General features: G+C 55.6%; 12 protein-coding genes across 12 annotated transcripts; 7 read left to right on the top strand and 5 right to left on the bottom strand.

Moving 5' to 3' along the window:
* The first annotated feature begins 89 nt into the window (after window positions 1-89).
* L969DRAFT_58634 (uncharacterized protein) lies at window positions 90-7,135 on the top strand. Its single transcript, XM_014714627.1, has 6 exons — window positions 90-468; window positions 530-1,918; window positions 1,969-4,092; window positions 4,141-5,990; window positions 6,042-6,938; window positions 6,992-7,135. The coding sequence occupies exons 1-6, from the start codon at window positions 193-195 to the stop codon at window positions 7,128-7,130; spliced, it is 6,675 nt and encodes a 2,224-aa protein (XP_014570113.1). The 5' UTR covers window positions 90-192; the 3' UTR covers window positions 7,131-7,135.
* Window positions 7,136-7,392: 257 nt separating this feature from the next.
* L969DRAFT_85304 (uncharacterized protein) lies at window positions 7,393-8,117 on the bottom strand. The gene is made up of 3 exons (XM_014714626.1): window positions 7,983-8,117; window positions 7,603-7,928; window positions 7,393-7,544 (listed from the first exon to the last, which is right to left on the bottom strand). The coding sequence occupies exons 1-3, from the start codon at window positions 8,078-8,080 to the stop codon at window positions 7,432-7,434; spliced, it is 537 nt and encodes a 178-aa protein (XP_014570112.1). The 5' UTR covers window positions 8,081-8,117; the 3' UTR covers window positions 7,393-7,431.
* On the top strand, window positions 8,079-8,817 carry L969DRAFT_92743 (uncharacterized protein; the record flags this gene model as incomplete). The annotated part of the gene is made up of 4 exons (XM_014714625.1): window positions 8,079-8,083; window positions 8,295-8,547; window positions 8,596-8,663; window positions 8,721-8,817. The coding sequence occupies 4 exons, from the start codon at window positions 8,079-8,081 to the stop codon at window positions 8,815-8,817; spliced, it is 423 nt and encodes a 140-aa protein (XP_014570111.1).
* Window positions 8,818-8,859: 42 nt separating this feature from the next.
* Window positions 8,860-10,025, bottom strand: L969DRAFT_92742 (uncharacterized protein; the record flags this gene model as incomplete). Its single annotated transcript, XM_014714624.1, has 7 exons — window positions 8,860-9,030; window positions 9,081-9,383; window positions 9,439-9,563; window positions 9,622-9,748; window positions 9,808-9,849; window positions 9,907-9,944; window positions 10,001-10,025. The coding sequence occupies 7 exons, from the start codon at window positions 10,023-10,025 to the stop codon at window positions 8,860-8,862; spliced, it is 831 nt and encodes a 276-aa protein (XP_014570110.1).
* A 110-nt stretch (window positions 10,026-10,135) lies between these two features.
* On the top strand, window positions 10,136-10,941 carry L969DRAFT_615364 (uncharacterized protein; the record flags this gene model as incomplete). The annotated part of the gene is made up of 4 exons (XM_014714623.1): window positions 10,136-10,306; window positions 10,353-10,686; window positions 10,733-10,809; window positions 10,862-10,941. 4 exons carry the CDS (start codon window positions 10,136-10,138, stop codon window positions 10,928-10,930), a joined length of 651 nt encoding a protein of 216 aa, XP_014570109.1. The 3' UTR covers window positions 10,931-10,941.
* L969DRAFT_71113 (glycosyltransferase family 32 protein) lies at window positions 10,667-14,429 on the bottom strand. Its single transcript, XM_014714622.1, has 3 exons — window positions 14,270-14,429; window positions 12,967-14,219; window positions 10,667-12,921 (listed from the first exon to the last, which is right to left on the bottom strand). Exons 1-3 carry the CDS (start codon window positions 14,360-14,362, stop codon window positions 10,938-10,940), a joined length of 3,330 nt encoding a protein of 1,109 aa, XP_014570108.1. The 5' UTR covers window positions 14,363-14,429; the 3' UTR covers window positions 10,667-10,937.
* Window positions 14,430-14,499: 70 nt separating this feature from the next.
* Window positions 14,500-15,432, top strand: L969DRAFT_44681 (uncharacterized protein; the record flags this gene model as incomplete). Its single annotated transcript, XM_014714621.1, has 1 exon — window positions 14,500-15,432. One exon carries the CDS (start codon window positions 14,500-14,502, stop codon window positions 15,430-15,432), a length of 933 nt encoding a protein of 310 aa, XP_014570107.1.
* Window positions 15,433-15,491: 59 nt separating this feature from the next.
* On the top strand, window positions 15,492-16,929 carry L969DRAFT_92738 (uncharacterized protein; the record flags this gene model as incomplete). Its single annotated transcript, XM_014714620.1, has 4 exons — window positions 15,492-15,503; window positions 15,542-15,895; window positions 15,936-16,209; window positions 16,268-16,929. The coding sequence occupies 4 exons, from the start codon at window positions 15,492-15,494 to the stop codon at window positions 16,927-16,929; spliced, it is 1,302 nt and encodes a 433-aa protein (XP_014570106.1).
* A 22-nt stretch (window positions 16,930-16,951) lies between these two features.
* L969DRAFT_45595 (uncharacterized protein) lies at window positions 16,952-18,936 on the bottom strand (the record flags this gene model as incomplete). Its single annotated transcript, XM_014714619.1, has 3 exons — window positions 16,952-17,317; window positions 17,366-18,568; window positions 18,616-18,936. The coding sequence occupies 3 exons, from the start codon at window positions 18,934-18,936 to the stop codon at window positions 16,952-16,954; spliced, it is 1,890 nt and encodes a 629-aa protein (XP_014570105.1).
* A 56-nt stretch (window positions 18,937-18,992) lies between these two features.
* Window positions 18,993-19,823, top strand: L969DRAFT_92736 (uncharacterized protein; the record flags this gene model as incomplete). The annotated part of the gene is made up of 6 exons (XM_014714618.1): window positions 18,993-19,037; window positions 19,131-19,242; window positions 19,309-19,325; window positions 19,379-19,400; window positions 19,463-19,526; window positions 19,589-19,823. The coding sequence occupies 6 exons, from the start codon at window positions 18,993-18,995 to the stop codon at window positions 19,821-19,823; spliced, it is 495 nt and encodes a 164-aa protein (XP_014570104.1).
* A 253-nt stretch (window positions 19,824-20,076) lies between these two features.
* On the top strand, window positions 20,077-22,751 carry L969DRAFT_15528 (uncharacterized protein; the record flags this gene model as incomplete). The annotated part of the gene is made up of 3 exons (XM_014714221.1): window positions 20,077-20,382; window positions 20,438-21,941; window positions 21,994-22,751. The coding sequence occupies 3 exons, from the start codon at window positions 20,077-20,079 to the stop codon at window positions 22,749-22,751; spliced, it is 2,568 nt and encodes an 855-aa protein (XP_014569707.1).
* Window positions 22,752-22,798: 47 nt separating this feature from the next.
* Window positions 22,799-24,349, bottom strand: L969DRAFT_92734 (uncharacterized protein; the record flags this gene model as incomplete). The annotated part of the gene is made up of 7 exons (XM_014714617.1): window positions 22,799-23,166; window positions 23,217-23,462; window positions 23,515-23,671; window positions 23,731-23,868; window positions 23,919-24,000; window positions 24,056-24,214; window positions 24,270-24,349. The coding sequence occupies 7 exons, from the start codon at window positions 24,347-24,349 to the stop codon at window positions 22,799-22,801; spliced, it is 1,230 nt and encodes a 409-aa protein (XP_014570103.1).
* Window positions 24,350-24,367: the final 18 nt, after the last annotated feature.

Here is a 24,367-nt window from a genome sequence, read left to right as displayed (position 1 = left end):
CTGAGACGAGCGGAATTTGGCCAAGTCGATTGAGCGTCAAAAGAAGCGGCATGAGGGTGGTCACTGGAGCGTGCAGCTGGCGCCCGTCAGTCAGACAGGCGGATTACTCCAGCCAAAGATGATGAGCCTGACGGGCAAGCAGAGCCGGCAATCCTACCGTCGTGAGAGGCAGACGTAGTCAGCCGAGCTAGCATGAGCTCCTCCCCTCGAAGCGGCACGCCTGCCGCTTCTTTACTCAATGGAGGAGCCGCTGGTCAGCTCAATGGCAATAGCCAGGCTAGCCATCGTCAGTCCGCTTCCTTCAGTCGGTCTTCACCCGCGCCACCAGGACTGAGTCACGGCAATAACAAGGACGACGGTCCACCGAGTTCGAACAGCCTGCTCACCATCGTCAGGGCGCAGATCGTCTTTTTGCTCTCGACCCTTACAGAGGATCAGTACAACAAGCACCAGAGTGAGATCACTTCGGTCAGTCTCCCTCTCCTCGCCCTGCCGTAAGACGCGCGCTGAAGCAGTCGCGTTACGGCAGCTCGTCGAATCGCATGGCGTAGAGGCCAATGTCTACTACATCAGACGACTCATCTCTTCCTCAGGACCAGCGCTCGCTCAGTTATCCAGCGGAGCGCCTGCTCAACCCTCTCAGGCTCAGCTTACACTCCGCTTGCTTGTATTTGAGATCAAGCGACTCGTCAGACAACCAGCATTGGCAGTACGCTTCAAGGATGCCTTGCAGGCAGGCCTTCAGGACACTGCAGCTGCTGCCGAAGTCTTCAGGACGCTAGACTTGCGAGGTCTTGTAGACAGGGCCGGTCTCACTGCGCTGGAACGACTCATCCTCTGCGCAGAGGTGACACAATTGATCGTAATGCCGAGATCGATAGCAAAGGACCTACCTATCGCAGCCGCCAGGCTTCTACGGGAGGCCTGGTCACCTGCCCTCGAGACCCTCGCAGGCCAGCAGACTGGGCCTATGCCCGATCTCAATCCTGTCGCGATATCACGTCTCTTCAGCCTGCTTCTCTCCGATCTCGCCATCAACCCACAGACTGGCGAGGGCGGATATAGCTCAAACGCGAACAGGGAGCGCATCATCTCTGATCAGCAACAGCGAGACCTCATTCAGGTCTTTGCTGCTCGCCTCGGCGGTCTCACTGAGCTCGTCGTCAATATCTTGCTCCACGCACTCGAAACCGTCGAATTTGATCCTCAAACTTCGGCCATCACCCTCTTGCACCGTCTCACACCAGATGCAGCGTACTGCACTCCGGATATCGTCGCAGCCGTCTTGCGCAAGCGGGCAAACCTAGCGACACATGGCTCCCAAGCCAGCGCGCAAGTCAGATCGATGTTCGAAGACCTGCTTGATATGGCTTCTGGATATGGGGAGGCCATGCACGTACACGGAGGTGCCTGGGCGCAAGCTATCTCTACTGTGCTACCAGAGTATGACTGGACAGAACTTGTGCGGGTATACGACTCTCCTTCTAAAGAGCTGCCAACGGGTTGGCGAATGCGCACGCTCGTACAAGTCCTTGCTGCGCCAATTGCTGCTAACGCAAGGTTCAGTCCTGCTGCAGGCCTATGGGGAACCTGGGTCGACCCAGATCGTCAACTCAGCCTCATCGAGCGTGTTCTCTTCCTGCCGGCAGATGTCGGCACCCTTTCGGCTACACGCAAAGCAGTCAGTATAGATGATGCTGCAAACGCCAGCGCGACCGCTCGATCACTCGCAGCAAATGCGCAAACTAGCCCTTGGAACAATCTCGATCTTCTGCAGACGCTTAGCAAGCTGAGCGAGGCTAGCGGCAGCATATCTGGCGCAAGTGCGACAGATCTCAATGATCGCGTTCAAGATCTCTTCGAAAGAGGCGTCAAGACTGACCCTGATGTCATTCTTATTGGCCTTATGCAGCTAGAGGTGCGACACCTGGTCTAGCTCCATGATTGATGGTCTGACACCTTCTATAGAAACCATGGAATCAGCTCCACAACAGCCTATGTTCGCGGCTGCTCACAGTCTTCTTGACCGGTCATCCAAACCACCAGCTCGTCTTCTATCGGTTGTGGCAACTCGACAGAAAGTCCGTTTGCGCAGCTCTGCTCGACTTCTACGAAGCGTCGCCCATGAATGTCACGCGCATTCTCGATATCACACAGGAGCTGAAGGCACTGAACGAGATTCTCGACTTGCGACCCTTCGCATTTGCGCTTGACGTCGCTTCACTCGCCAATCGAAGAGAATACATTCTTCTCAGCAAATGGCTGGGCGATCAGATCGATGCGCTGGGCTCTCCTTTCGTTTCTGCCACTCTGTCCTTCCTGAGCGAGAAGATCCGACACGAGCTCCAACGTCAGGATGCAGAGCCTGGCTCGGAAGCGAAAATGCTGGCCCTCAGCATTCAGACGGTCGCTACTTTCCTCCGGACCCTTCGCGAGCACCATGAAGCATTCAGCCAGGAAGACTTTGAGGCTTTCAAGGCCGTCCGAACAGAATGCCTACAGCTTCATCCCCGATTGATGGACTTCACACCTGGCGCAGAGCAGGAACCCGGCATGGCGATCGGCTCATTTTCTGCGGATGTCGAAGCTGAGGTCGATGATGCTTTCAAGCGAATGTATGATCAAGAGATCTCTGTCGATAGCGTCATACAAAGCCTTCAACGTGCCAAGGAGTCTGGTTCGGCGCATAACAAAGAATTCGTGGCCTGCTTCCTCAACGGACTATTCGAAGAGCATCGCTTCTTTCCCTCGTATCCGCCTCAGGAGCTAACTCTGACGGCCCACCTTTTCGGCTCGCTCATTCAGCATGAGCTTCTTGATTACACTCCCCTTGGCATTGCTGTCAGATACGTCCTAGATGCGATCGGCAAACCTGCCGACTCAGCATGGTGCCGCTTCGGTATACAGGCACTGTCACGTTTCTCGGTCCGATTGCCAGAATGGCCTCAGTTCACGCAGGCGATCCTCAATGTGCCTCACCTCCAGCAAAGTCATCCAGAAGTCGCTTCAATAGCATTGAACGCTCTTAGCCGCGCGTCGGCCGCTGAAGATGGCGAAGTCGAGCTACCTGACGACGATGACAAAGACGCTGACGTGGTGTTCAAGTCGATCAAGTCTCCCTTGGCTGACGAGTCTGATGACGCTCGCGAGCTTCCTGACGAGAAGACAACAGATCAGATTCTGTTCATCATCAACAATCTCTCGCCTTCCACAGTACTCAGCAAAGTCGATGACATGGTCAGCAAGCTACAAGCACCCTTCTTTCCTTGGTTCGCACACTATCTCGTCACACAACGTGTCGCTATCGAGCCTAACAATCATGGACTCTACTCCGATTTCCTGTCCGGCATGAGGCTTGGGCCGCTCGATAAGCGCATTGTCAGCGAGACCATCGCAAAAGCAGCAGAAGTGCTCAATTCACAGAGCACAGCTACCTGTTCACAAGAGCGCGCTCTACTCAAGAACCTTGGCGGCTGGCTTGGCAACTTAACGCTCGCGAAAAACAAGCCAATCAGGCATGACGCGATCGCCTTCAAGACCCTGCTGATTGAAGGTCACGATGCTGATCGTCTCATGGTTGCGATCCCGTTCGTCTGCAAGGTACTCGAGCAGTCTGCCAAGTCTCGCGTCTTCAGGCCACCCAATCCGTGGCTCATGGGCATTCTTCGCCTGCTCGTGGAGCTGTATCAGTTTGCGGATCTCAAGCTCAATCTCAAATTCGAGATTGAAGTGCTTTGCAAGGCATTGGGCGTTGATCTCAAGGAGCTTTCCCCGACAACAACTTTGCGCGATCGTCCCGCGCTTACGGCTGGCGGCGAGAAAGGCTCTGCGATTGTTCACGATCTCGAGCGACTATCGATGACTGGCTTTGCTAATCAGACTATCGCACAAGAGCACGGTGGAAGCGAGCAAGCACAATCGACCGTCAATGGCACTCAGGCAAGCTATGCACTGTCGCTTCAAGACACGATCACCGCCGCTCTTCAAAACCTGCCTGGTTTCGTGCAGATCAATCCGCAGCTACTTACGCTTGGTAGCGCACCTGTCCTCAAGCGCATCGTATCAATAGCCATTGATCGAGCCGTTCGCGAGGTGAGCTAGTGATAATCGGCTCTCAAACGTAGCTGACGTCTTCTGCAGATCATCGCGCCCGTGGTCGAGCGATCCGTGACTATTGCCGGCATTTCTACTCGCGAGCTGACCACCAAGGATTTCGCTATGGAGGGCGACGAGGACAAAATGAGGAGTGCATCACACCTCATGGTCCAGAGTCTGGCCGGCAGCCTTGCTCTTGTCACTTGCAAGGAGCCACTCAGAATATCGCTGGTCACGCACATCAGAACCTTGCTCATCCAGAACGGCTTTCCTGAGCAGAATTTGACCGAACAGCCTGTGCTCGTACTCGCCCAGGACAATCTCGAGCTCGCATGCTCAGTCGTTGAGAAGGTCGCTACGGAGAAAGCGGTCTCTGAGATCGATGACGGTCTTGCGCCTAGCTTGCTAGCGCGACGCAAACACCGCGAACGTTCAGCTCAACCGTTCTGGGATAGTGCAGCTATGGCAGCGTCTCATTACTCCGGCATGCTGCCCGATCCGCTGCGCTTGAAGCTCGAAGGTCTGGCACCGGCTCAGCTTCGCGTCTACGAAGAATTTGGCAGACCGCGTGTCATGCCGTCAGCTGCGGCAGAGACGCCTGACGTGCGTAGCCGAACTGCAGTCGCTGCTACTCGTACTGCCCCGGCTACGCGAGACGGTGTCGGCTCCGATAGCGGCTTGCCTGTGGCTCCTGCCACGCCAGCCGAGCCTACAAGCCTGGCTGCAGCATCTATGCTGCCTGTCCAACAAACTCTGGACAAATTTGCGCATTCCATGGGCGAAATCGACAAGCTTATCTCGGCAGAGGGTCCCATCGCATTCAACCAGCTTCCACAAGATCATGATATCTTCGTCGTCGTATCCCAAATTGTGCTTACTGCGGGACGCTCCTCCAATCGCGACGAGACGACGCTTGCTTACTCGCAAAAAGTCGTCCAGCTCCTCTACCGATCAGAGACCTCGCTGGCTCGCGAGGTTTATGCTACCTTGCTAGAACGACTGTGCACAGTCTCTGTCAAAGCTGCCCGCGAGGTGACTTCGTGGCTCGTCTATGCTGACGACGAGCGCAAATTCAATGTGGCTGTGACGGTTTCTCTAGTCAAGCACCGACTTGTAAACGTTACCGACCTAGATGCTGCGCTTGCCAAGTTCATCACCAAAGACTATCGACCCAGCGTCATCAACTTCACGGCAGCCTTCGTTCGCGAATGCCTCTTCTCGGCCGGCAACGATGGTCCTCTTGTTGGACGCGAGCAGCTGGCACATTCGATCGAGGCGCTAGATACTGCTGAAAAGGCTGACAAGTCGACAGACAATGCTCGCGAGCTCCTTGATGACTTGCGCAATATGGCTTCAGCTAGCGCGCCCACGCCGAGCAGATCGCAGCTCGAAGAGTATGAGCTACGCGATCGGTTGGTCATATGCTTCGTTCAATGGGTGTCGCAATACTCGTCAGCTCCTTCGGTGGAGAAGGCCTTCCTCGAATTTGTCGTGCAGCTGCAAGAACGCGGTGTACTCAAGGGTGAAGAGATCAGCTCGCGTTTCTTCAGAGCATGTGCCGAAGCCAGCGTAGACAGCTACATTAAGCGTAAAGCGGCTGGTGGTACCATCGCTACTGGCATATTCCAGCCGATCGATGCATTCGCAAAGCTAGTCGTCTTGATGATCAAGTATCATGCAGACCCTCAGAACGTCAACAACGAGCAAGCTAAGACTCACTATCTGAATAAAATCATGTCAATCGTCGTTCTTGTTCTGTCACAGTCGCACGAGGAGCTCGGTCTGCATTTCCAGCAGAAGCCGTTCTTCCGGTTCTTGTCGACTCTTCTGATCAATTTGCAAGCAATCGAAGGTCATCTGGGCGGTGCATACCTCGAGATCCTGAAGCAGCTTTGGTATGCGTTTGCGCGATGTCCTTCAGGTTCCGACTGACGCGCGATCGGCAGTGTGTCTATCAACACGCTTCAACCTGCCTTCTTCCCAGGATTCGCATTTTCCTGGGTCGCTCTCATCTCCCATCGCCTCTTCATGCCTAAATTATTGCAGAGCAAGGACTCGACGTGTTGGGCGGCTTGGCATCGGTTGATGATCTCTCATCTGCGCTTCATGTCGCCGATTCTGCAAACACAGTCGCTCTCGGAATCGACGCGTACGCTTTATAGCGGCACACTTCGCCTGTTCATGGTTCTGTTGCACGACTTCCCCGAATATCTGGCAGCCTACCACTTTGCGCTCATTGATAGTATTCCAATCGGCTGCACACAGCTCCTCAACGTCGTCTCGTCCGCTTACCCTGCCAGCATACGTTTGCCAGATCCGTTCTTGCCTTCGATGAAGATCGACGTCATACCGGAGATGGCCAATGCGCCCTTAGTCATGTCAGATTATACGCTCAGTCTCGGACAACCTCTAGGCAAGGCGCTCGAGACCTTTGCACAGTCACGATCGGCAGATGAGCTCCTGGGCGCGATCGAGACAAACCCCTCGATGCTGTCAATACAAGCTTCCGGCGCAAAGGAAGCTGCACATAATGGACAAGCAATCCGCAGCTTGGTCATGTACCTCGCCGCTCTCGCACTCAATCAGACCAAGTCACAGCCTGACCTGGTATCCTTCTCGTCTGCAAGCCCTTCGGTTGCGGTGCTCAAGGGCCTGCTCGCTACTACCGACGCCGAAGGCAGATACCTCATCCTGAGCGCAGCAGCGAATCAGCTCCGATACCCGAATTGCCACACTCGCTGGTTCGCTGGATTCATCTGCAACGTCTTCACCGACGGCAGTACGGCCATGTCGGTCAAGGACTGCATCACTCGCATCCTGCTCGAACGTGTCGTCGTCGCAAGGTGGGTTTCCCGATCTGCCTTGCGCGTTGTATTTGCTGACAGATTCCGTGCAGACCACATCCCTGGGGCATTCTGGTCACCATCGGCATTCTCATCCGATCGTGCCATCTTGCCGAACTGCCCTTCGCTCGTTGCGCGCCCGAAGTCGAGACTCTCATCACGCAAGTCGACCAGGCCTTACGGGTCAAGTAAATTTCCCCCGCGTGTCGCAAAGTGCCAGCCTTTGTGCAAGAAAGAATTGAATGTTGTGATACTATGTCAAATGCAGATACGTCGCACTGCAGTGCATACACTTTCGCAAGACGCATCCTGAGCAACAGTGAGTTTCTCGAATCGCCTACGAGCTTAAGAGGCGCGAAAAGCACGGCTTGGACAAGCGAATCCATTGGCCTGAGAGGCGGGCAACCGTCGCGGCATAATCAGATGCAGATATGTCGCTTTACAGCAGAGACTTGGACAACATGAGCATTAGGGACATGAGACGGTCTGTATATCAAGCGGACGACGGCTTGCTGCTGTGGCTCGCGAGAACCTGCTTCTTGAAACTCGTCTGATCGTCCCAGAGGTCGGCTGCCTCGACATTGAGCGGCGAACGATTATTGGGCTCTGCATATTTGGGTATTCAGGATCGAACAAAGCGGTTCAGACCAGGGCAAAGACTGACCTCCTAGTAAAGATTGCAGCGATAACAGAATCGTCGAAACGCTGAAAGCAGATGACCACTCTTCCTTGAGGATGTCGATACAGATGTCGCCTCGGGCCAGATCGACATTGGGATGATAGCAGGGAGTCTCCGGTTCGAAGCGAACGATGGGTGCCGTCATAGGGTAGCTCTGGCCAAACGTCAGTCTGATCTTGTACGTCAGGCCGGCGTAGACAGTCTCTGCTGGCCCGGTGATTTGACCGGTCCAGACGAGCAGATTGTCGGTAGGGAAGGCGGTAATGCCTTCGTGCGACTGCATCATTAAGCCCATGAGCTCGCTCTGGAGCCTGGCAGGGCGCAATCTCAGCAGAACGCCCATGGAGGATGAACCAACGACGGACCTCTTTGTCACGTTGCCAGAGACAGAAGCTGCTGGCTCAGAGGCATTCTGCTTGCTAACGGTGCGCGCACGCGAAGTGGAAGCTGCTGCTGTTGCCATGGTGCTGAGTGCAAAGTGATAGCAATCTGACGTCGCCCAGCTACGGTAGAAGTTCGGGAAGTGCGTCAATTCATTTTGGGAAAGATTTGACGCGTCTCATCGACACGTAGCCTGCGCGCTGTGTCTCGTTAGAGTGCCAGCGACGGTACTTCTGAACGGCTATGTGGTGCGCGCGCTGTCATTTTTGCCCGCAGCACGCTCATCATGTCAGCAGCAAGCACATACTGAATGCACAGGCAGCAATACGAGCGCCATGCTGTCAGAAATGGTTCGACTGTCCAGAGTGTCACGCCGAGAAGTCAGATCACCCGTTGCTGAAGATGAGCGAGGTCGTCATTGCGTGCAAGAAGTGCAAGAAAGTCTTCAGGAAGGATATGGAGCGACTTATGGCGGATCCCCAAGCTGAAGGCGGTGCCAAAGGGGAAGACGACGCGGATGAGTATTGTCCATATTGCGACAACAAATTTGTGAGCCATTGCATCAGCTGTCGTGCTCGACTGACGGCCTCGACACAGGTGTTGGATGCGAAAACGCCTGCGCCTGTGATAGGCTGGGAAGGCGACGATGTCCGCATGGACAACAGGTAAGGCGCGGCTTGCCCTGAAGCGACTGTACCTTTTGAACGAAACACGCGCGACAGGATGATGAAGGATCAGAGGATACGGCAAAAGACTGCAGCGGAGGTTGCAGACGAGTTGCTCCAGGACATGCTAGAGGACACCTCAGTCCCGAGCTGATGCACTCGAGAGGCACGGAATGTTGTTGTATAAGCATGCAATTTAGTCCATCGTGACATCGTCAGACGGCGCTGCTGGCTGTTGTTGACGGGCAGACATGGCCGCTTGGGTTGCCGCCGTTGCTGCCAACCTTTGCGATCTCCGCTCTGCCTCTGCCGCCTTTTCTTCCTCGATCACCGCGACGACGGCCTCGATCTCTTCGAGCGTCAGTGTCTGCCGCAGGCTATCAGCGAGTTCCTTGAGAGTATGGGGATGGACCTTACGCGTATCTTGCCGTGTCCTTCGATGATGGCGAGATCGATGTTCTTCGCGCCCGTCTGAACGACTTCGAGCAGACTCTTGACGGCCAATTTGATCGTATTGTCCTTGTTGAGATCCTTCTTCCAGTTCTTCTCGAGAAACTCGCGAACGGTATGAGACGATCGACCGATGGCGACTGCTTTCCAGGCCGAGAATATCCCGCTCGGTTCGGTCATATAGAGTCGCGGCATGGGATCATTCGCGTCGAAGCCGACGAGGAGACAGGAGATACCAAATGGTCTCACACCACCCGACTGCGTGTATTTCTGTGGCCCTCTCGCTGTGAGCACAAGCAGGCATAGCTGCAGAGGTAGCGCTCGCCTGTTGTATCCCTGCGATGTGTCGTGTGATGTACTCGATCGTCACTGGATCTTCGACCGTCAGACGGTGGCTTTGGCACTCGATGCGAGCCTTGTCGATGAGAATGCGCGCATCTGCCGTGAGACCTGGCGACGACACAGCCGTTCAGCGATGTGTCCACTGCTCAATGACCCTGATCCCGACCTGCGAAGGCTAGACAGACGTGATCGTCGAGCATGGCCACCTTCCGCACCGTTCGCGGGTCTTGCAGCTGTAGCACGCTCTTCTTCTCTACCCCTAGCACGACGACATCCTGTCCTCTCACGCCGACCTGTACAAGCATCGTCATCTCTTGAGCGAACGGTTGCCGCAACGCTTCAGCGTGCGTACAGCGCAAGTGCCCTTTCGCACGGCTTCCAGTGCATATTCGACCTGCATGGGACCAGTCAGTCAGGTGAGATGCTTGCTCGAGGCGAGCTTGTAGCCTGCCTGGAAGAGATGCCCGTCTGGCGAGAAAACAGTGAGCGCTGTCAAGCCAAGATCATGTCAGCACAGCCGGCTCTTCATGACGAGCGATGCGGACCTCTGTCGTAGCTTCGCGACCCCATCTAGGCTGATGCTGGCCGCTCCTGCTGGCGTAGCGAACGCGCAACTTCCTCTCCCCGTCAAATGTAGTCTAGCACGTCACAAGTATAGAAGTCCATTGGGCTCATGCGTGATGAACGACGCGACGGGCAATCCAGCTCATGCGCTCATGAGTCTCGTCAGCTTCCCGAACGAAGCTTCCCTGGTGCTCATCCAGGAGCGACTGGATCAGCTCATCCAGCATCATCTCGATCGAGAGAAGAGATCAGTCAGCGCGCAGCTACTCGACCTGCACGTCGAAGAGGTCAGCCTAGCTTTCTGGCGCTGATAATCAGCTCATATCGGCTCAGATCTTCGCTCGTCCGCTACGGGATGCAATAGAAGAGAATGTTGCAATCGAGACCATGCCTCTGCGCGAGTATCGCAATCAGCAAGCAGCGCTGGCGACGGCAACGAGGGGCGAAGAGCCACTCGATGATGTCCTGAATGACTTCATTGTGCATTTCGAGCAGGCCACAGCCGAGGCGAGAGCCGACAATGCAAACAAGAGACGAACAATGCCAGCTGAATTAGCCCAGCGGACAAGCGATGTGCTCGGAAAGTCACGCAGGAAGCTTGACCTGGCTGTCGCGAGGCAATCTGAAGCTCTCGCGTCTATGCCAGCGCCCGCAGTCGAGCCAATCCGTGCGTCGTACATATAGTCTATGTGACAAGCTGAGATTCTATACAGAGTCCCTACCTGACAGAGAACGTACGCTGCAAGAACATCGGCTCACGGTAGCCATAGCAGATGCCAAATTTGACGCCGTGAGCCCAAATCCGAGCCAGATTGAGCTGAGCATGCTCATGTGGCTCACAGGTGGCCGTCGAGACGACTGCAAGAGCCGAGCAGGCGATACAAGTCATTCAGAGCTTGTCCAGCGCGTAATATGCATCTACTGTTGTAGCTCTAATGACACCTGTACGTTCGCTGCCACGCTCTCTTCGCCAAAGATGACAGATACGAGCAGATCGTCCTGCGCTGTCTTCTGTCGTGGTGGCAGGTAGATCACGGAGCCAAGCAACACATTGACGTCTCGGAGTGTGGCGTCTCTGAGCATCAGTCGGATGTGCTGACTGCCTCCCTGCTGAGCATCATACAGGCCCGAGTCGCCGTCTGCAGATGCTCGGAGACCGGTCGTTGCACCACTGAGACTGACTTTGCCGTATCGCGTTAGTACTGTCACTTCGGCTGTATCGACGCGCGGCAACAAGCCGCCGCGCAGAAAGATCTTGTCCTCCCCATCGAAGGCTCCATCACTCGAGCCCGACCAGATGGCCAGCCTATGACCTGATCGTGCGAGGACCAGACGAGATCGATAGGTGTATTGCATGGGGTACACAAGCTTCAGCGGGCTTGCAGCAATAGCCATGCCGAGCTCGTCAGATGCAGTCGATAAGCGCGAGGCGGGTCTGGGGATGTCGAGAGCGTATGCGGCCAGCGCGACGCCTATCGTGCTATTCGAATGAATCTTGAGATGATTGGTCATCTTGCCAAAGAGATGTATCGACCAGCTTTCCCTTGAGATCTCCCGCAACTCCAGCTCTGCCACATATCTATCCCGTACCTCGACCAGCTCTCGCGCGTGAACCCAATTCTTGGGATACAGGATATTGCTCGGCAAGATCGTGAGCCCGCCGAGCTCGTACTGTCGTCTGCGAGGTTTGATGTAGCTCGTGATTGCACGAGGTCCCACGCAATTGAAACATTCGGGCGAGTAGATGCCTGAGAATGCATGCTCAGAGATCTCTCTGAACATCGTCCAACCCCTCCTGAAGCGCATGACGCCTGGTGCAAGATACATCCTGTCCTCGTCCAACGTCCAGGAAAGGTCTTCCGCCTCAGTCGAGTAATCCGCGCCGATGAATTCCATTGCAGGATCAGGCGGAGCGCGCACGATAGGCGCATCCATATCGAGATAGGTACCACCGTATCGATGCAGGAACGAGAAGCGTAGAAAGTCGGTCAGATGCGAATAGAAGAATCGTCCGGTCGACCAACGATCCCAGCTCTCAAGCCATTGTCGGGACTCTGGCCCGAGATACCATTCTTGTGCGAGCAATAGTTGGGCTGAGATGGGTATGATATGAATGGCGTATCCTGCTTGCGTGTATGAGTGGAAGAAATCGTCGGGCAGTGAAGTCGACAGCATGCAAATGACCGCCCGGGGCTCGTGAACCCAGATTGTCTCTATAGCCTGGTAGTGTCTCTCTTGGAATGTAGCAGGTGGCGTCGTCCAGCAAAGCATTGTCAGCAGATGCCAATCTTCGGTCTCTGAAAGTGTCGAACTATGGTGGGTCAGCAGACCAGGAAGAATCCAAGGATCATTGGGGGTGCCCATTGCCCCTAAATCTGCCGGAGCCACTCGCATAAGTTCCTCAGGCTTCGAAGCGATCGCCTGCTTGGCTGGATTATTCAGCAGAGTGATCCCTTTGAATTCGTCGCATTCGAAGCCCCAATCGCGCCAGTGATTCTTACGTCCCCGACAGCTGGCGTAGCAAATGCCGCACCAAGACTGTAGAAAACCTTGACAAAGTGGTCGGCCTGCTTGTACATTGGCGTACATGTCTAGCGCGGTGGTGTTACCAGGCTCGGCATAATGCGATGAGAAATGCTTGGCGATCATGTCGTTCTCGCACACTTGGGCCTGCTGAATGCGATGATCGTGGATAGGTTTGATGCCGAATGGATGTAGCCAGACTCCTAGAGATTGGTCTTCGTTGCGTGTGAAGCGTCGAGGCCCCTTTGGCGCGGCAACGAGCGCCACAACGTCGCGGGACAGGATGTAGAGCGCGCCCGCTGTGAAAGGCGGGAAAAGGGGCAAATCGTAATCAAATGCCGCGTTCTTGTTGGATGGGTCTCGTATCGGTGGTATATCCCTATTCGGAACGTTAAATGGGGACAGATGGGGACTGCTGACGCACCAGTAGCCTAAGCCGCGCCAATAGAGCTTACGCGGGCCGATCGCAGCAAGCTCCTCGGCGAGCGTGTCAAACCGAACGAACATGTCATCGTCAGTCTTGACGAGAAAGTCAAATACGTGTCCATGGGACCAACGCAGCGACTCGAACGTTTTCTGACTGAGATCATTGTAGCCGTCCGAGCAAGGCAGGAATATAACATCATCGTGCAAACTTGCTTCCGCGCGAACGCTCGCCAGAGCCGATTCAGTAAGCGATATGGGCGCTTCGCCGAGCACAAAACGATATGTGATGCTGACAGAAGGGGACGCTGGTGGGATCAGTAGCGCAGACGATCGACGAAAAGTCTGCCTGACTGCTATCGACTTTGCAAGCCAAGACGATGTGACAACGACGAGCACCCGTACAGCCGCTTCAGGAATCGGTATGCTCGCATTGGTCGCTGCAAAGGACAGAGCGGTTCCTTCTTGCGCAGTCATAAGTGTGCTTTGTGAGGCCGGTAGATTAGCTTGTCTTGACCAGCCTTGCCACAGCAGATGAATCACAGTCAGCATCGTCAGCGCAAACAAGGGCAGCACCGTCTTCTGCATAACGAGATCGAATTGCAGCCGTCGGCCAGGTCTGCTTGTCCGCGTGCTTGTCTTTGCCCGCGCGGTTATGCCGGTCGCCCAGGAGGCGACACCTCGCTGTTTCGTCTTCCCATTGCGCGCACTCTTGGCGTCGGGGGCAGAGGACGCAAGATTGGAAGTCAGCCAGACTACGACGGTGCTTGAGATGGCGGCTGAATAGGCACAGATCATCCATCCAAGGATGGGTTGGTCCAACGAGACAAATCCGATCGTGAAGCGCGTCAGGGGCCAGCAGATGACCTGGAAGGACGTCAAGCGTAGCATGGCAGGCAGGAGATCATAATATATGAGCCACCGTCTGAGCAGACCGTAGGTCATCCTGTAGCACCAGACGGCAGAAGCGGCTGCCCATATCGCGCCGAGTACGTAGTCCGCTCTGAGCGCGCTGGCCTGACGAAAGCCGCCGACTGCATCTGGATGGGCTAGTCTGAGCATCCGAGGGTCCTGCCATGCCTGTCGCAGACACCACAGCGTGCCGAACGAGCCGGGCACGATAGACAGAGCTGTCAGGACAAAGAGCAGTCTGTCTGCTCCTATGGCCGGTACGCCAGGCCTTTGAGAGGTAGCGGTCTTCTGCCATGGTGAGAGCTTGCTTGCAGGTGCTCCTCTAGCAGTGGGCAGACGAGGCTGCGCAGCTAAGATGAGCTCCCAAGGGGGGATTGCTTGCTTGTGCTCACTGCAAACTCGCTATCGCTGCTCGAGGGTGGCTCGCCGTCGGGCTCTGCAGGCTGTCCGATGGTACGCTTTCGCAGGCTCTCTAGGATGGCCATGCCGAGCTGCGAGCTTCATCGCATGCCTGCTGTTGAGGGGGGGGGGGCTGACTTGCGTCGGCAGTATCGCGCGCATGGAACGTCAACAGACGGGCTGCGTTCCGAGGCCAGTCACTGCATGACAAGCTAACCCAGACATGGAGCCCTCTGACCTCAAGAGTCTACTGGCTCAGCTCCAGGCCACTCAAGCCCGTCCGAGTGGCTCAAACGCAAAACAAGCTGCCAAACGTCCTGCGACCGCCTTAGGTCAAGATGAAGTCAGCCGTCGTCCAGAGCCTCAAAGGGCACGTCTATCGGCTCACACGGACTCGAGTAGACTGTCTCAGCTCCAGCAATCAGTGCGCACAAGCCAAGAGCTCTATTCGCCAGCGCCAACTGCGACCATTGACGAGCTCTTGCGGTCTCTGAAGCCGACGTATACCAATGGCACGACTGCCAAGCCTACTGCAAGCATGCAACTCCAGCGCACAGACTCGAGCCAGATTGACATTTATCCTGGCCAGCCGAGGCAAACAAGCCGCGAATATGGAGCCAGTGGCTTTGACACGCGAGACAGGAGCGCCAGCACGAGCGATGAGTATCGTCCTGCGTACCTTCAGCATCGTCAGCACACACCCGAGCATATGCATGTCGCCCCGCCAGCATCGTCGTTGAGCCCCGTGCAGAACAGGTCGCGCGAGCCAAGTCAGATGACGTACACACAAGCTCTGCCTATGCTTGCCACGCTCGGTCAAGATCCAACGTTCCTGCGCAACTTTGCTCAAATGAAAGCCGATCAGGACACGTTCGAGCTCCAGCGTGCCGACGAACGCAGCCGGATCAACGCGCAATTTGGCAGGGAGCTCAAATCGCTAGGCAAGCCCACGCCAGAGACCGTCGCAGAGCTCAAGGCCTTTGACCGTCGGGCGCTGGAACAATGGGACGAGCATCTGGCTAAGCAACAAGCTCTCATGGCGAGATGGAGCGTACCCTGCTTCTCTGTCACAAAAGATCCAACCTTGCTGTCAAGACAAAGACGCGTCCTCGCAGTGCTGCTGCCCCTGCTCGACGACGACGTTCCCGATGAATAAATCTCAGGCGCAAGTGTCACAAAGACCATTCGGTTGGTTTAAGCAGGCGATACACACATATGCCACGTGCCGTGCGCGCACTTGGGCAATCTGTCTTTCCACAGGCTAGATCTTCGCGATCAACGCAAGGCATTCGCGACAATGGTCCCGTCCGCCTCTCAAGGCCTTGCGGACTAGCGCAGGTGCCATTAATCTGTGCCTGCGACAACCTCCTGATCATGATGAGGAAGATCGCAGAGACCTACATCTCCTATTCAATGCGAGGACGCCACCCGATCAGACACAAAGACGTGGTAGTCAGGTCATCATCTCGCGCTTTTTGTCGGTCACTCTGCATCGATTGTCTGAGGCGAGTGCTACGCACTATCACAGTGGACACAGTGGACTGTCAATGTCGATGAAGTATCCGCGCCTGATGCGGAGGCCACTCTCCGCGACATCGAGATCGCGTATAAAGAGCCATGTCGAACACGATCCTCATCTCAGCTTATCGCTTATTACAGACTACGAGCATTCCATCCCACATCATGACTGCAGTTTCGGTCGAGCACGTCACGGAGCAAGAGCGCATCCCGAGACCGCCGAACGCGTGGATTCTCTATCGCGCCTTCGTCAGCAAGAAGCTGCTCAAGGAAGATACCGATCCTGTTGCTAGGCAGCAGAGCGAAGTCTCGAAGACGATCTCTGCCATGTGGAAGGCAGAGGCGCCGAAGAACAAGGCTTATTGGACGAATCTGGCTGCGCGTCGTAAGGCCGAGCACGCAGCGGCTTATCCCGGTCAGTGGCAATCCCCAGATAATTTGACTGTCAGTGTGCTGACTCTCGCGCCTCTCAGGGTATCGTTACAAGCCTGCCAAGCGCATCTCGGTTGCTAGCAAACAGCCTGGCAAGCTCGCGCGGACCATGTCTGCCCCCGACGCGCCAGCTTTTAATTTATCGAACCTGTCGCTGCCGCCATCCCCCACACAAACGTCAGCTTTCGAGACGGCTCGCTCAGATGCCAGCACATCGAGCAAACAATGGTGGACACCTACTCGGACGGTCACCCCTGTCGATTTGCCCGTCGACCTGATCGATCCAACCGAAGTCCTGCTCGATCTCGCTAATTTCTTCAGCAGCACGACGCCAAGTTCAGTGCAGCATGCAGAGCCAGAGCACTCGTCATCTTTGCAATCAGATCTCTCACTATCGATGATGCCAGACTTTGACCCTCTGTCGATGCCTGACTTCTTGTCGAACTCGGCTCCCCTACACGCGCGAAGAGGCGTGACACAGATGTCGCCCATTCGAGCTGCTGCTTCATCGATCGTCTCGCCTGCTTATGGCGATAGTCCTGCAGAGAGCTACGAGCTGGCTTCGCGAGCGCTCACCTCTGCGCCGGCAAGCTATCATACTTTCAGCCAGATCGATCAGTCTTGGTGGGATCTCACAGCCGAGCTAAAGAACACGCCCGCTTCTGCTACCTGGCCTGTGTCTGCCTCATGGTTCCAAGGCTGAGACCTGAAGATTACTGTATTGCTCATGATGGTACAATCGTGCTGCTGCTATCGCGTTGCTGGGCGATGGGTGCATGTTGCTGTGAAGGGCCAGGCGAGACGGCATTATTGCGTCGAATGAGTACTCGGATCGATGAGATCCACTTGATCTCGTCCTCTTCTGTCGGCGCACAGATGAGATAGACACGCTTGGCGGTGATGATCTTGAAACAGTTCTCGATCGGCTTGCGACTGAGGCCACCTTCGCCAGCGACGAGGTAGTCGGTACCCAGAGCCAGCTTTGGCGAAAGCGGCATCTCTCCCGGACCAGAATGTTGCCGACGCGGCGGATCATACTCCACAGCATCGAGCACACGACTGAGCGGTATGCGTCTCTTGAACGCCTTGTCCTGTAGAGACATATCAGTACTGCATAGTCTCGGTGCAACAGAACGGACCATATGACTGCGAGAGTACATGAGCTGCGTTGGCGAGAGCACAAACCACCGTTTCCGCCAGGTCTTTCGTTTGCCTTGCTTCATCAGGTAGCCGCGTAACATCTCTTTATTAGGATCAAGCGCGCTGGGCGAGAGCAATAGGCTTGCTGCGTTGAAGGGGACGGGCGGTGATAGAGCCGCATCATGGGGACCCGCGTGGAGAGTGTGCTGAGAAGGAGTGCTTGTCATTGCATTAGGGGTATATTCGCCGTCTTCTGCATCTTCCTCGTCTTCGTCGCTCGACGAGAGAGCTCCGCCTGGACTGATCGGTCCGTCCGCATCAGATCGGATGGGTCTGGCAAGGAGGCCAAAGTAGCCAGATTCGTCGCCGCTGCTGGCAGACTCTTGCCGCAGCGGGGTATTGATCTTCTTGTTGCCACTACTGAGAGATAGCTGGTCGTTGAAAGAGGCCTCCAACTGCTGACCTTGCGAACCGGTCAGGCCTAGTCCTCCGCTCTGCTGACGACGCATCTGAGGACTGCCGGTGACTTCCATAAGTCGGACAGCTGCCTTGCGCGTGCTGCCATGAGGTGTGGTCGAGGGAACAGCACTCGTGCTGGCCTCTGTCTGCTGCTGACTTGCATGCGGAGTTGATGATTCGGACGATGGCGCTGCTATGCGAGCTGTGGAAGCAGCGTGGACTGTGGAGGTATTGAGCTTGGGTTGTATGGATTGTCTGAGACGCTGGCGAGCGAGGGCGATACAGCTCAGCCAGTCCTCCATTTCTGACTTGCTGCCTGCCATGACATAGTAGGTCCGAGCGGGCGTGACAATGCCAAAGACAAAGTCGTGCTTCTTGACTTGCACCTCCGCACAGGTGGAGATGTCAGCGACGGGCACGTCCCTGAGGAGTTGATACTCTTTTGCGTTCTTGTAGTAGCACAATTTCTTGTTTCTGAGGACGAAATAGCGCTTCTTCCAAGCCTTCCGTCGCTCGCCTTTCTTCATGAGGTAGCCAGCTTTGATGTCTGCCTCTGAGAGGACGTCATCTCGGGGCGGGCCGTCTGAGCTGGAGAGTGCGCCCGCGTTAGCTGCAGGATCACGAGCAAGCTCGTCATCCTCTGTATCGTCGCCGTCCGTCTCAGAGATAGCCGTCAGACCGCGTTCACGTCGCGCAGGAGATCCAGGCTCGTCCTCTGCATCCGTCGTAGGCGGCGAAGCAATCTGTACCGAGGTCAGCCTGAGCGCGCTTGTCTGTCGAGAGCATCTACCTGACTCGTTTGGTAGCTGGGCGAGCGGCCAAGCTGACTCTTCAACGAGCCAGACTGTAGTGAAGGCTGTTGTTGCCCACCAGCTGACGAAGTCGAAGAGATGGATGAGGAGAAGCCTTGGGTACCAGGCGGCGAGGTGTTCAGGCTCGTGAACTGATGACTTGGCGAAGCGATCTGGATCGCTGCAGGCGTCTGATTCGTGCCAGCTCGCGAGGCAGCTTGCTGGTTGACTGATGAAGACAGGCGACGATGTATCTCCTGCCTTGATGGAGCAGCAACAGGCGAAGCTGCAGTCATTGGCGTGTTTGCTTGGCTCGTCATTGCCAAACGACGCCGACTGGCCCTCTTGACTCCTCACTGATGCCTAAGCAGCAGTGATGGAGATCTGTTCCCAGCGGAGAGCCCAGCCGACGGATGAGATGGTCGACCGTCCACACGTTGGCACTCAGCTGGCGCTGGCTTTGAGAATTCGAGAGCGTCGCGTGCCGACTTGCTGCTATTCTCAAGTTTGACAGCCGCCGAAAGCATCACATACGCATCTCACACCAGCAACAATGTCGGCACAGTTCAAAAAGGCAGTCGATATCATCCAAGAATTGCCCAAGGATGGCAACATCAAACCATCCCGTGAGCTCATCATCGGCGCGCATGCACCCCGCATCTGACCCTCCTTTGCCTTGATTCTCCCCGTAGAGAACGATCAATTGAAGGTCTGTCAGGCATCTATCTGCATCCCATGGTGTGACTCATGCTGGTCTGTCAGTTCTATGGTCTCTACAAGCAAGGTCAGCCCCCAACGTTGCTCTCCAACAGCTGGCATCTGACGCTTGAGTTCTACGCTGTAAAGCTAAGATTGGCGATGTGAACACATCCCGCCCAGGCACATTCGACTTTGCAGGCAAAGCCAAGTGGTACGTCAGCTCAAGCGCCAAGCTGTGCCGCGCGCCTGAGCCTGAGCTGACGTCACCGGCAGGGATGCATGGAGCGCGAACAAGGGTATGTCACAGGAAGATGCGCAGACAAAGTACGTCGAGACGTTCAAGGAGGTCTTTGGCCGCTACGAAGACGACGAAGAAGCCAAGAAGGCACTCGCTTCCGTGCGTGAGGTCCGCTCCAAAGGCATGCTATTCCTGACTTGTTCCGCTCAACTCGACAGCTCGAGGCATAGGCAACAATATTCGGAAGTCGTCCCAGAGAGAAGCATGTAGCCTCCCTATCATATCTAGAGATGCATCCATCGAGAATATGAGCTCATCTTTGTGCGCAATGAGATCTCGAGGAGATTGATTTGATTGAAATTGCCACGCGGGACAGCCAACAAAGGGGCGCCCAGGCCTCGTCGTCGACTTGCAATTGACACCTCGTCCGCGTCCCGAGTCTACGGAAATTCATCCTCTTTTGTCTCTTTCAACAGGGCGGTCTGAGTGTGCTGGCGAGCAAGCAAAGGCAAGGTCGGTGACCATGCAGAGCTACGCCAACGGCGATGGCAGCCAGCAGCGAGATTATGGCTCCTATGCGCCATCGCAACAGCATCTCCAGGCGGGTCCGGCTCCTCGCACGAATGGCATGCAATCCAGCGGGGGCATACCTGTACCCGCAACCTCATCATCAGACAGCGCCTACATGCAGCAGGGCACCTCGTCGCAGACGAATGGCAATGGCAACAGCAAAGCACAGCAAAACGCGATGAAGAGGAAGGGCAAAGACCCCGACAAACCAGCCGCCAAGCGCAGTCGGATTGCCTGTGTAGAATGTCGCAAGAACAAAGTGAGCTCGCACTTCACCGACAGGAGACCGCAAGGCTGATTGATGGGACCGCTAGCAACGATGCGATGGACTCGACAGGATACCTTGTCGCCGCTGCGAGTCATATAATCTCGTCTGTACTTTCGACGAGGCTGCCATCGACAAGGTCAAAGGAAGCATGCGAGCAAGCGGCGAGCAGCTGTCGCCTGAGCTGCCGCCCCTCGTGACCACTGCCTCGCAAGCGCCATCGGGCAACTGCTCGAATCCCACGGAACTATCTAGCCGTCTGTCGCGCATCGAAGGCATACTCGCTAACCTATCAGACCGGCTCATCTCCCATCACGAACATTCATACGAGCATGCCGTTCCCAAAGGCGCAGACTATAGCGAAGAAGAGAGTGAGTCTCGTTCGCCGCTTACGCGTGCAAGCTCGGCGACGCACGACGCGGCACGATCGAGGCTCAAACGCTACTATCCGCTTCTATCAGAGACGCAAGAGGACTATAGGGCTACCATCTTGGGGGCTTCGCCTATCGAAACATTCAGGAATGCGCTCGACAAGAGTAATCAGGCGGCCGGTCTTGTCACCCCGTCTAATGCCGCCATGCGAGCTCGCTCGTCATCGATCTCCTACTCTTATGGCATGCCGTCAGATGTCATCCTGCGCAAGATCGTGTCGCCTGCCGAGGCGCAATCACTCTTCGACTTTTTCTTTGCTCAGTGTCATCCATGGGCGCCTTTCCTCGATCCCGTATCGGACAGAACGTACACTGACGTCCGAGATCGCAATTCGCTACTCTTTCATGCGATTCTGGCCACCTCTGCGTTCTACTCGCTCTCGGTCAATGATCCTGCACAGACGGCAAAGTACGTCGGCATCGTCGCCATGCTGAATGAGAATCTGGGCCCAATCGTCATCACGCCAAGGCCACAAGATCTCAACGTCGACTTCATTTCCGCGCTTCTCGTGATCATCCTCTGGAAGCCGATCAGACTTGACGGCTTGTCGGAGGCAGAGCTCAGTATAGCTCAAAGTCGAGGCAAGATTGAGGTCTCGAGCCAGTCGATGATCATGTCGCTCTGTATACGCACTGCCAAGCTCATCAAACTCGATACCGTCCTCGCACTCTTGCCGTCAGTCGGGCATGAGAACAAAGCGTCGCCATCTTCATCGTCGTCAGAACAGTGGTCAACGACGCCACAGATCATCGCTGCCTGCCGCGCCTACTTTATGCTTCTCATCATTGATCACCATCGTGCTTCCATGACCGATCGCACGCCCTCATTCGATGTCAGTGAAGCCCTAAGACACACACGCCTCTTTGCAGCAGGCACTCGCAATAGCAGTGACGTTCGTCTGGCAGCCTTTGTTGAGCTCTACGCACACAGTCGTACTCCGCCGTCCAATGCGAGAGGCAATTTCGATGCGCTCTCCTACCACGCGAGAGAAACAGAAGTAGCCAAATGGTCTCAGTTCTGGATGCCCCTCCACCGCCGCACGTTTGAGCGACCTGAAGAAGAAGAACGCGGGCTTGCGTCTCTGAACGCCCATCGTCTCTGGATCAGAATCAGTAATTTTGGTGAGCCTCCAGATTGCCTCTTTACAGATCGTGCTGACGTGGTCGGCGCCAGTATACTACTCGATCATCAATCTGAGCTCGATCATGGAGCAGAGCGAGACAACAATGACGCATACTTGCGCGCTTCTTCACGCGGACGACAAGTCGGCTCTGGCAGCTGCAGTCGGTGCAGCCGAAGAGCTCATCTTCATGCTCAGTGTCGAGGGTCGCGCTTGTCGACTCGAAGGCGCTAGCGTCGATTGGACGCGCGTCTACCCTCGAGCCGATCTCGTTGCGGATCCTCAGGCAGCTGACCTATTCAAGACATCTATCGATACACTTATATGCCTCGTCATCAGCTATCCTGCGATCTTCCTGACGAAGCTTCGCGTCAAAGGTCTCATCAATTGCAATCTCGATACCGATCCCGAATATAACACACCTTCGGTTGTGACGAGGAGCAAGTTGCATCGCTTGCTTCTGCTCACAGTCGACTTTCTCGAGCTGGCTAGCCCGAACGCTCAGCACATTGCCAAGCAAAGTGCCAATGCGCTACGCAATGTCGCAGAAACTGCGCTCAAGCTGCCCGGTGTCACGCTCCCACCCGGTGACAGCAGCAAGTATCCGACAGAGAACGGCCGAAGCAGTACGACAGAGCAGCAGGCAACGCCGCAATACACACCCGCACCTCTGTCATCCGTCCTGGACGAATCGATGGTACCACCCAATGAGCTCGAGCTCGAAGCTCTTCTTTCGACTGCTTCTGCTTCGTTAGGCCTGTACGGCACAGACTTTATGTGGGCCACTGAGGGTTCAGATCTACAGTATTAATTCGTCGACAACATTGTACATGTGTGTTCTGTTCGGTGTGCATCCTGTCATTCTTCACAGCCGTCGTAGCGATGTCGGATAGTGACATTATTCTTCCCTAGCTTGTTCGCCAATGACGCCACGCTATGGCCATTACTGGAGCGTCGTTTCTTCGATGAGGTGGGTGGATGCTTGCTATGCCGCGCTTCTGCATTGCGTCGCATTACGATCTTGAGCGCCGTGTAATCTGCCACGCTTGCCGGTGTCGTCGCAGTCGGGCCCGTCGAGGACGCACTGGAGAAAGCAGGCGAGGCGAGGGAGTCGGCGGGCGATTTGAGGAGATACTCTCCCGGCGATTTCGGATTCATCTCTCGACCCAGGCTCGGTGCAGTCGTACCTGTTGCTTCCAGCAGATCGAGCACGTGATGACATACATCTATACTCGAATATCAGCACAGATGTCAAGGGTCTGGCTCGATGGCCTGCCTTCTATTTCGTCAATATCACTCGCAAATTGCGTTTCCCAGCCGTCCTCGAAAGCAGGCATGCCCTCTGGCAACGGGTCAAAGCTCGGTGTCTGATTGATCTGGGAGTTGGGATGACCTGCATGGAGATAGCTTGCAAGGTAGAGACAGGCAGCCGCGATGGTGTGGGGCGGATACGAGAGCACTGTTGGAGTACGGTAGACATCGATGCCAAGCCTGTACGCTATTCGAATGTACTCCTTACTTGCTGCACCAGCTAGCAATGTCAATTCATGCATTTGACGAGCTCGAATGCGCACCTTTGAGCGTTTTGCCCATCCTGACAATGTAGGTGAATGTATCTTTTCCGCCTGGCACGTAAGACAAGTTGGCAGAGGTGAGATTGAAATTGAATGAGATTGTCTCGAGGATGAGACGCTCGATACCTATGAGTTTGCCTCGGTCTGCTTCGAGTATCTGCTCCCCGTGCGGCATGTCAGCCGCCAGATGTCTGACAAGCTCGAGTCGAGACGCGCCTGAGGGTCAGGCTCGGTGAGCCCGTTGCGGCCTTCGAGCATGGCTAGGACGCTGTGCGCAGCAATCTGGATCTCTCTGAGCTTCTTCAGTGTGTCCTCGAGCTTGGATGCGGCAAGCGTGGCGGCAATGCAGACGTCCTGCTCGTCGTCCATGAGCGAAAGGAGAGCGTATCGTGAAAGCTGCTCGCCTGCCATGCCCAGTCCTTGACGGGGAAGAAGAGATGGAAGCGTTGGTAGAGTATCTGTGCCGTCGCTATCGATCTCCTCGGGCTAAGGCGGACAAATGAGTGATGGCCTTATGGCGAGCAGCCGGAAAGAGGCGCACAATCCCATCTTGAGACCAATCCTGTCGATGAAGCCGCATGCTTTCTCCCTGACCGTCTTTGCTCGGAGGAGATTGGCTTGCTGTGCCGGTCTATCGATGCCGGCCTGACTCTCCTTGGCATGGAGCAGTGTGAGCTCCTCGACTTCCGCTGGCGAGAAGCTGTTGCACCATCAGTCCTCTCGAGGGGCGCTGCATTGTCCAGACCTGCGCTCACAAGGGTCGATAGCGGTTCACATGAGACTGGAGCAGCTCTCTCGATGATCCTGGCGAGTGCTCTCCGCTGCTCACGGCCATGACTGCTCTCCCAATGTC

Source organism: Mixia osmundae (assembly GCF_000708205.1).
Source record: "Mixia osmundae IAM 14324 unplaced genomic scaffold scaffold_2, whole genome shotgun sequence".
Lineage (NCBI taxonomy): Eukaryota > Fungi > Basidiomycota > Mixiomycetes > Mixiales > Mixiaceae > Mixia > Mixia osmundae.
This window is presented reverse-complemented; position numbering and strand designations above follow the sequence as displayed.

Bases quoted from the DNA above. Each gene is read 5' to 3' on its own strand.
- L969DRAFT_58634 (XM_014714627.1), top strand. From the start codon at position 193: ATGAGCTCCTCCCCTCGAAGCGGCACGCCTGCCGCTTCTTTACTCAAT. The intron at 469-529 runs GTCAGTCTCCCT...GCGTTACGGCAG, and splicing joins ACCAGAGTGAGATCACTTCG to CTCGTCGAATCGCATGGCGT. The intron at 4,093-4,140 runs GTGAGCTAGTGA...CGTCTTCTGCAG, and splicing joins TTGATCGAGCCGTTCGCGAG to ATCATCGCGCCCGTGGTCGA.
- L969DRAFT_85304 (XM_014714626.1), bottom strand. From the start codon at position 8,080: ATGGCAACAGCAGCAGCTTCCACTTCGCGTGCGCGCACCGTTAGCAAG. The intron at 7,929-7,982 runs GTCCGTCGTTGG...GCGCCCTGCCAG, and splicing joins TCTGGCAACGTGACAAAGAG to GCTCCAGAGCGAGCTCATGG. The intron at 7,545-7,602 runs GTCAGTCTTTGC...CCAAATATGCAG, and splicing joins GCTGCAATCTTTACTAGGAG to AGCCCAATAATCGTTCGCCG.
- L969DRAFT_71113 (XM_014714622.1), bottom strand. From the start codon at position 14,362: ATGGCCATCCTAGAGAGCCTGCGAAAGCGTACCATCGGACAGCCTGCA. The intron at 14,220-14,269 runs GTGAGCACAAGC...TTAGCTGCGCAG, and splicing joins GCAGCGATAGCGAGTTTGCA to CCTCGTCTGCCCACTGCTAG. The intron at 12,922-12,966 runs GTGCGTCAGCAG...CGTTCCGAATAG, and splicing joins TGGCGCGGCTTAGGCTACTG to GGATATACCACCGATACGAG.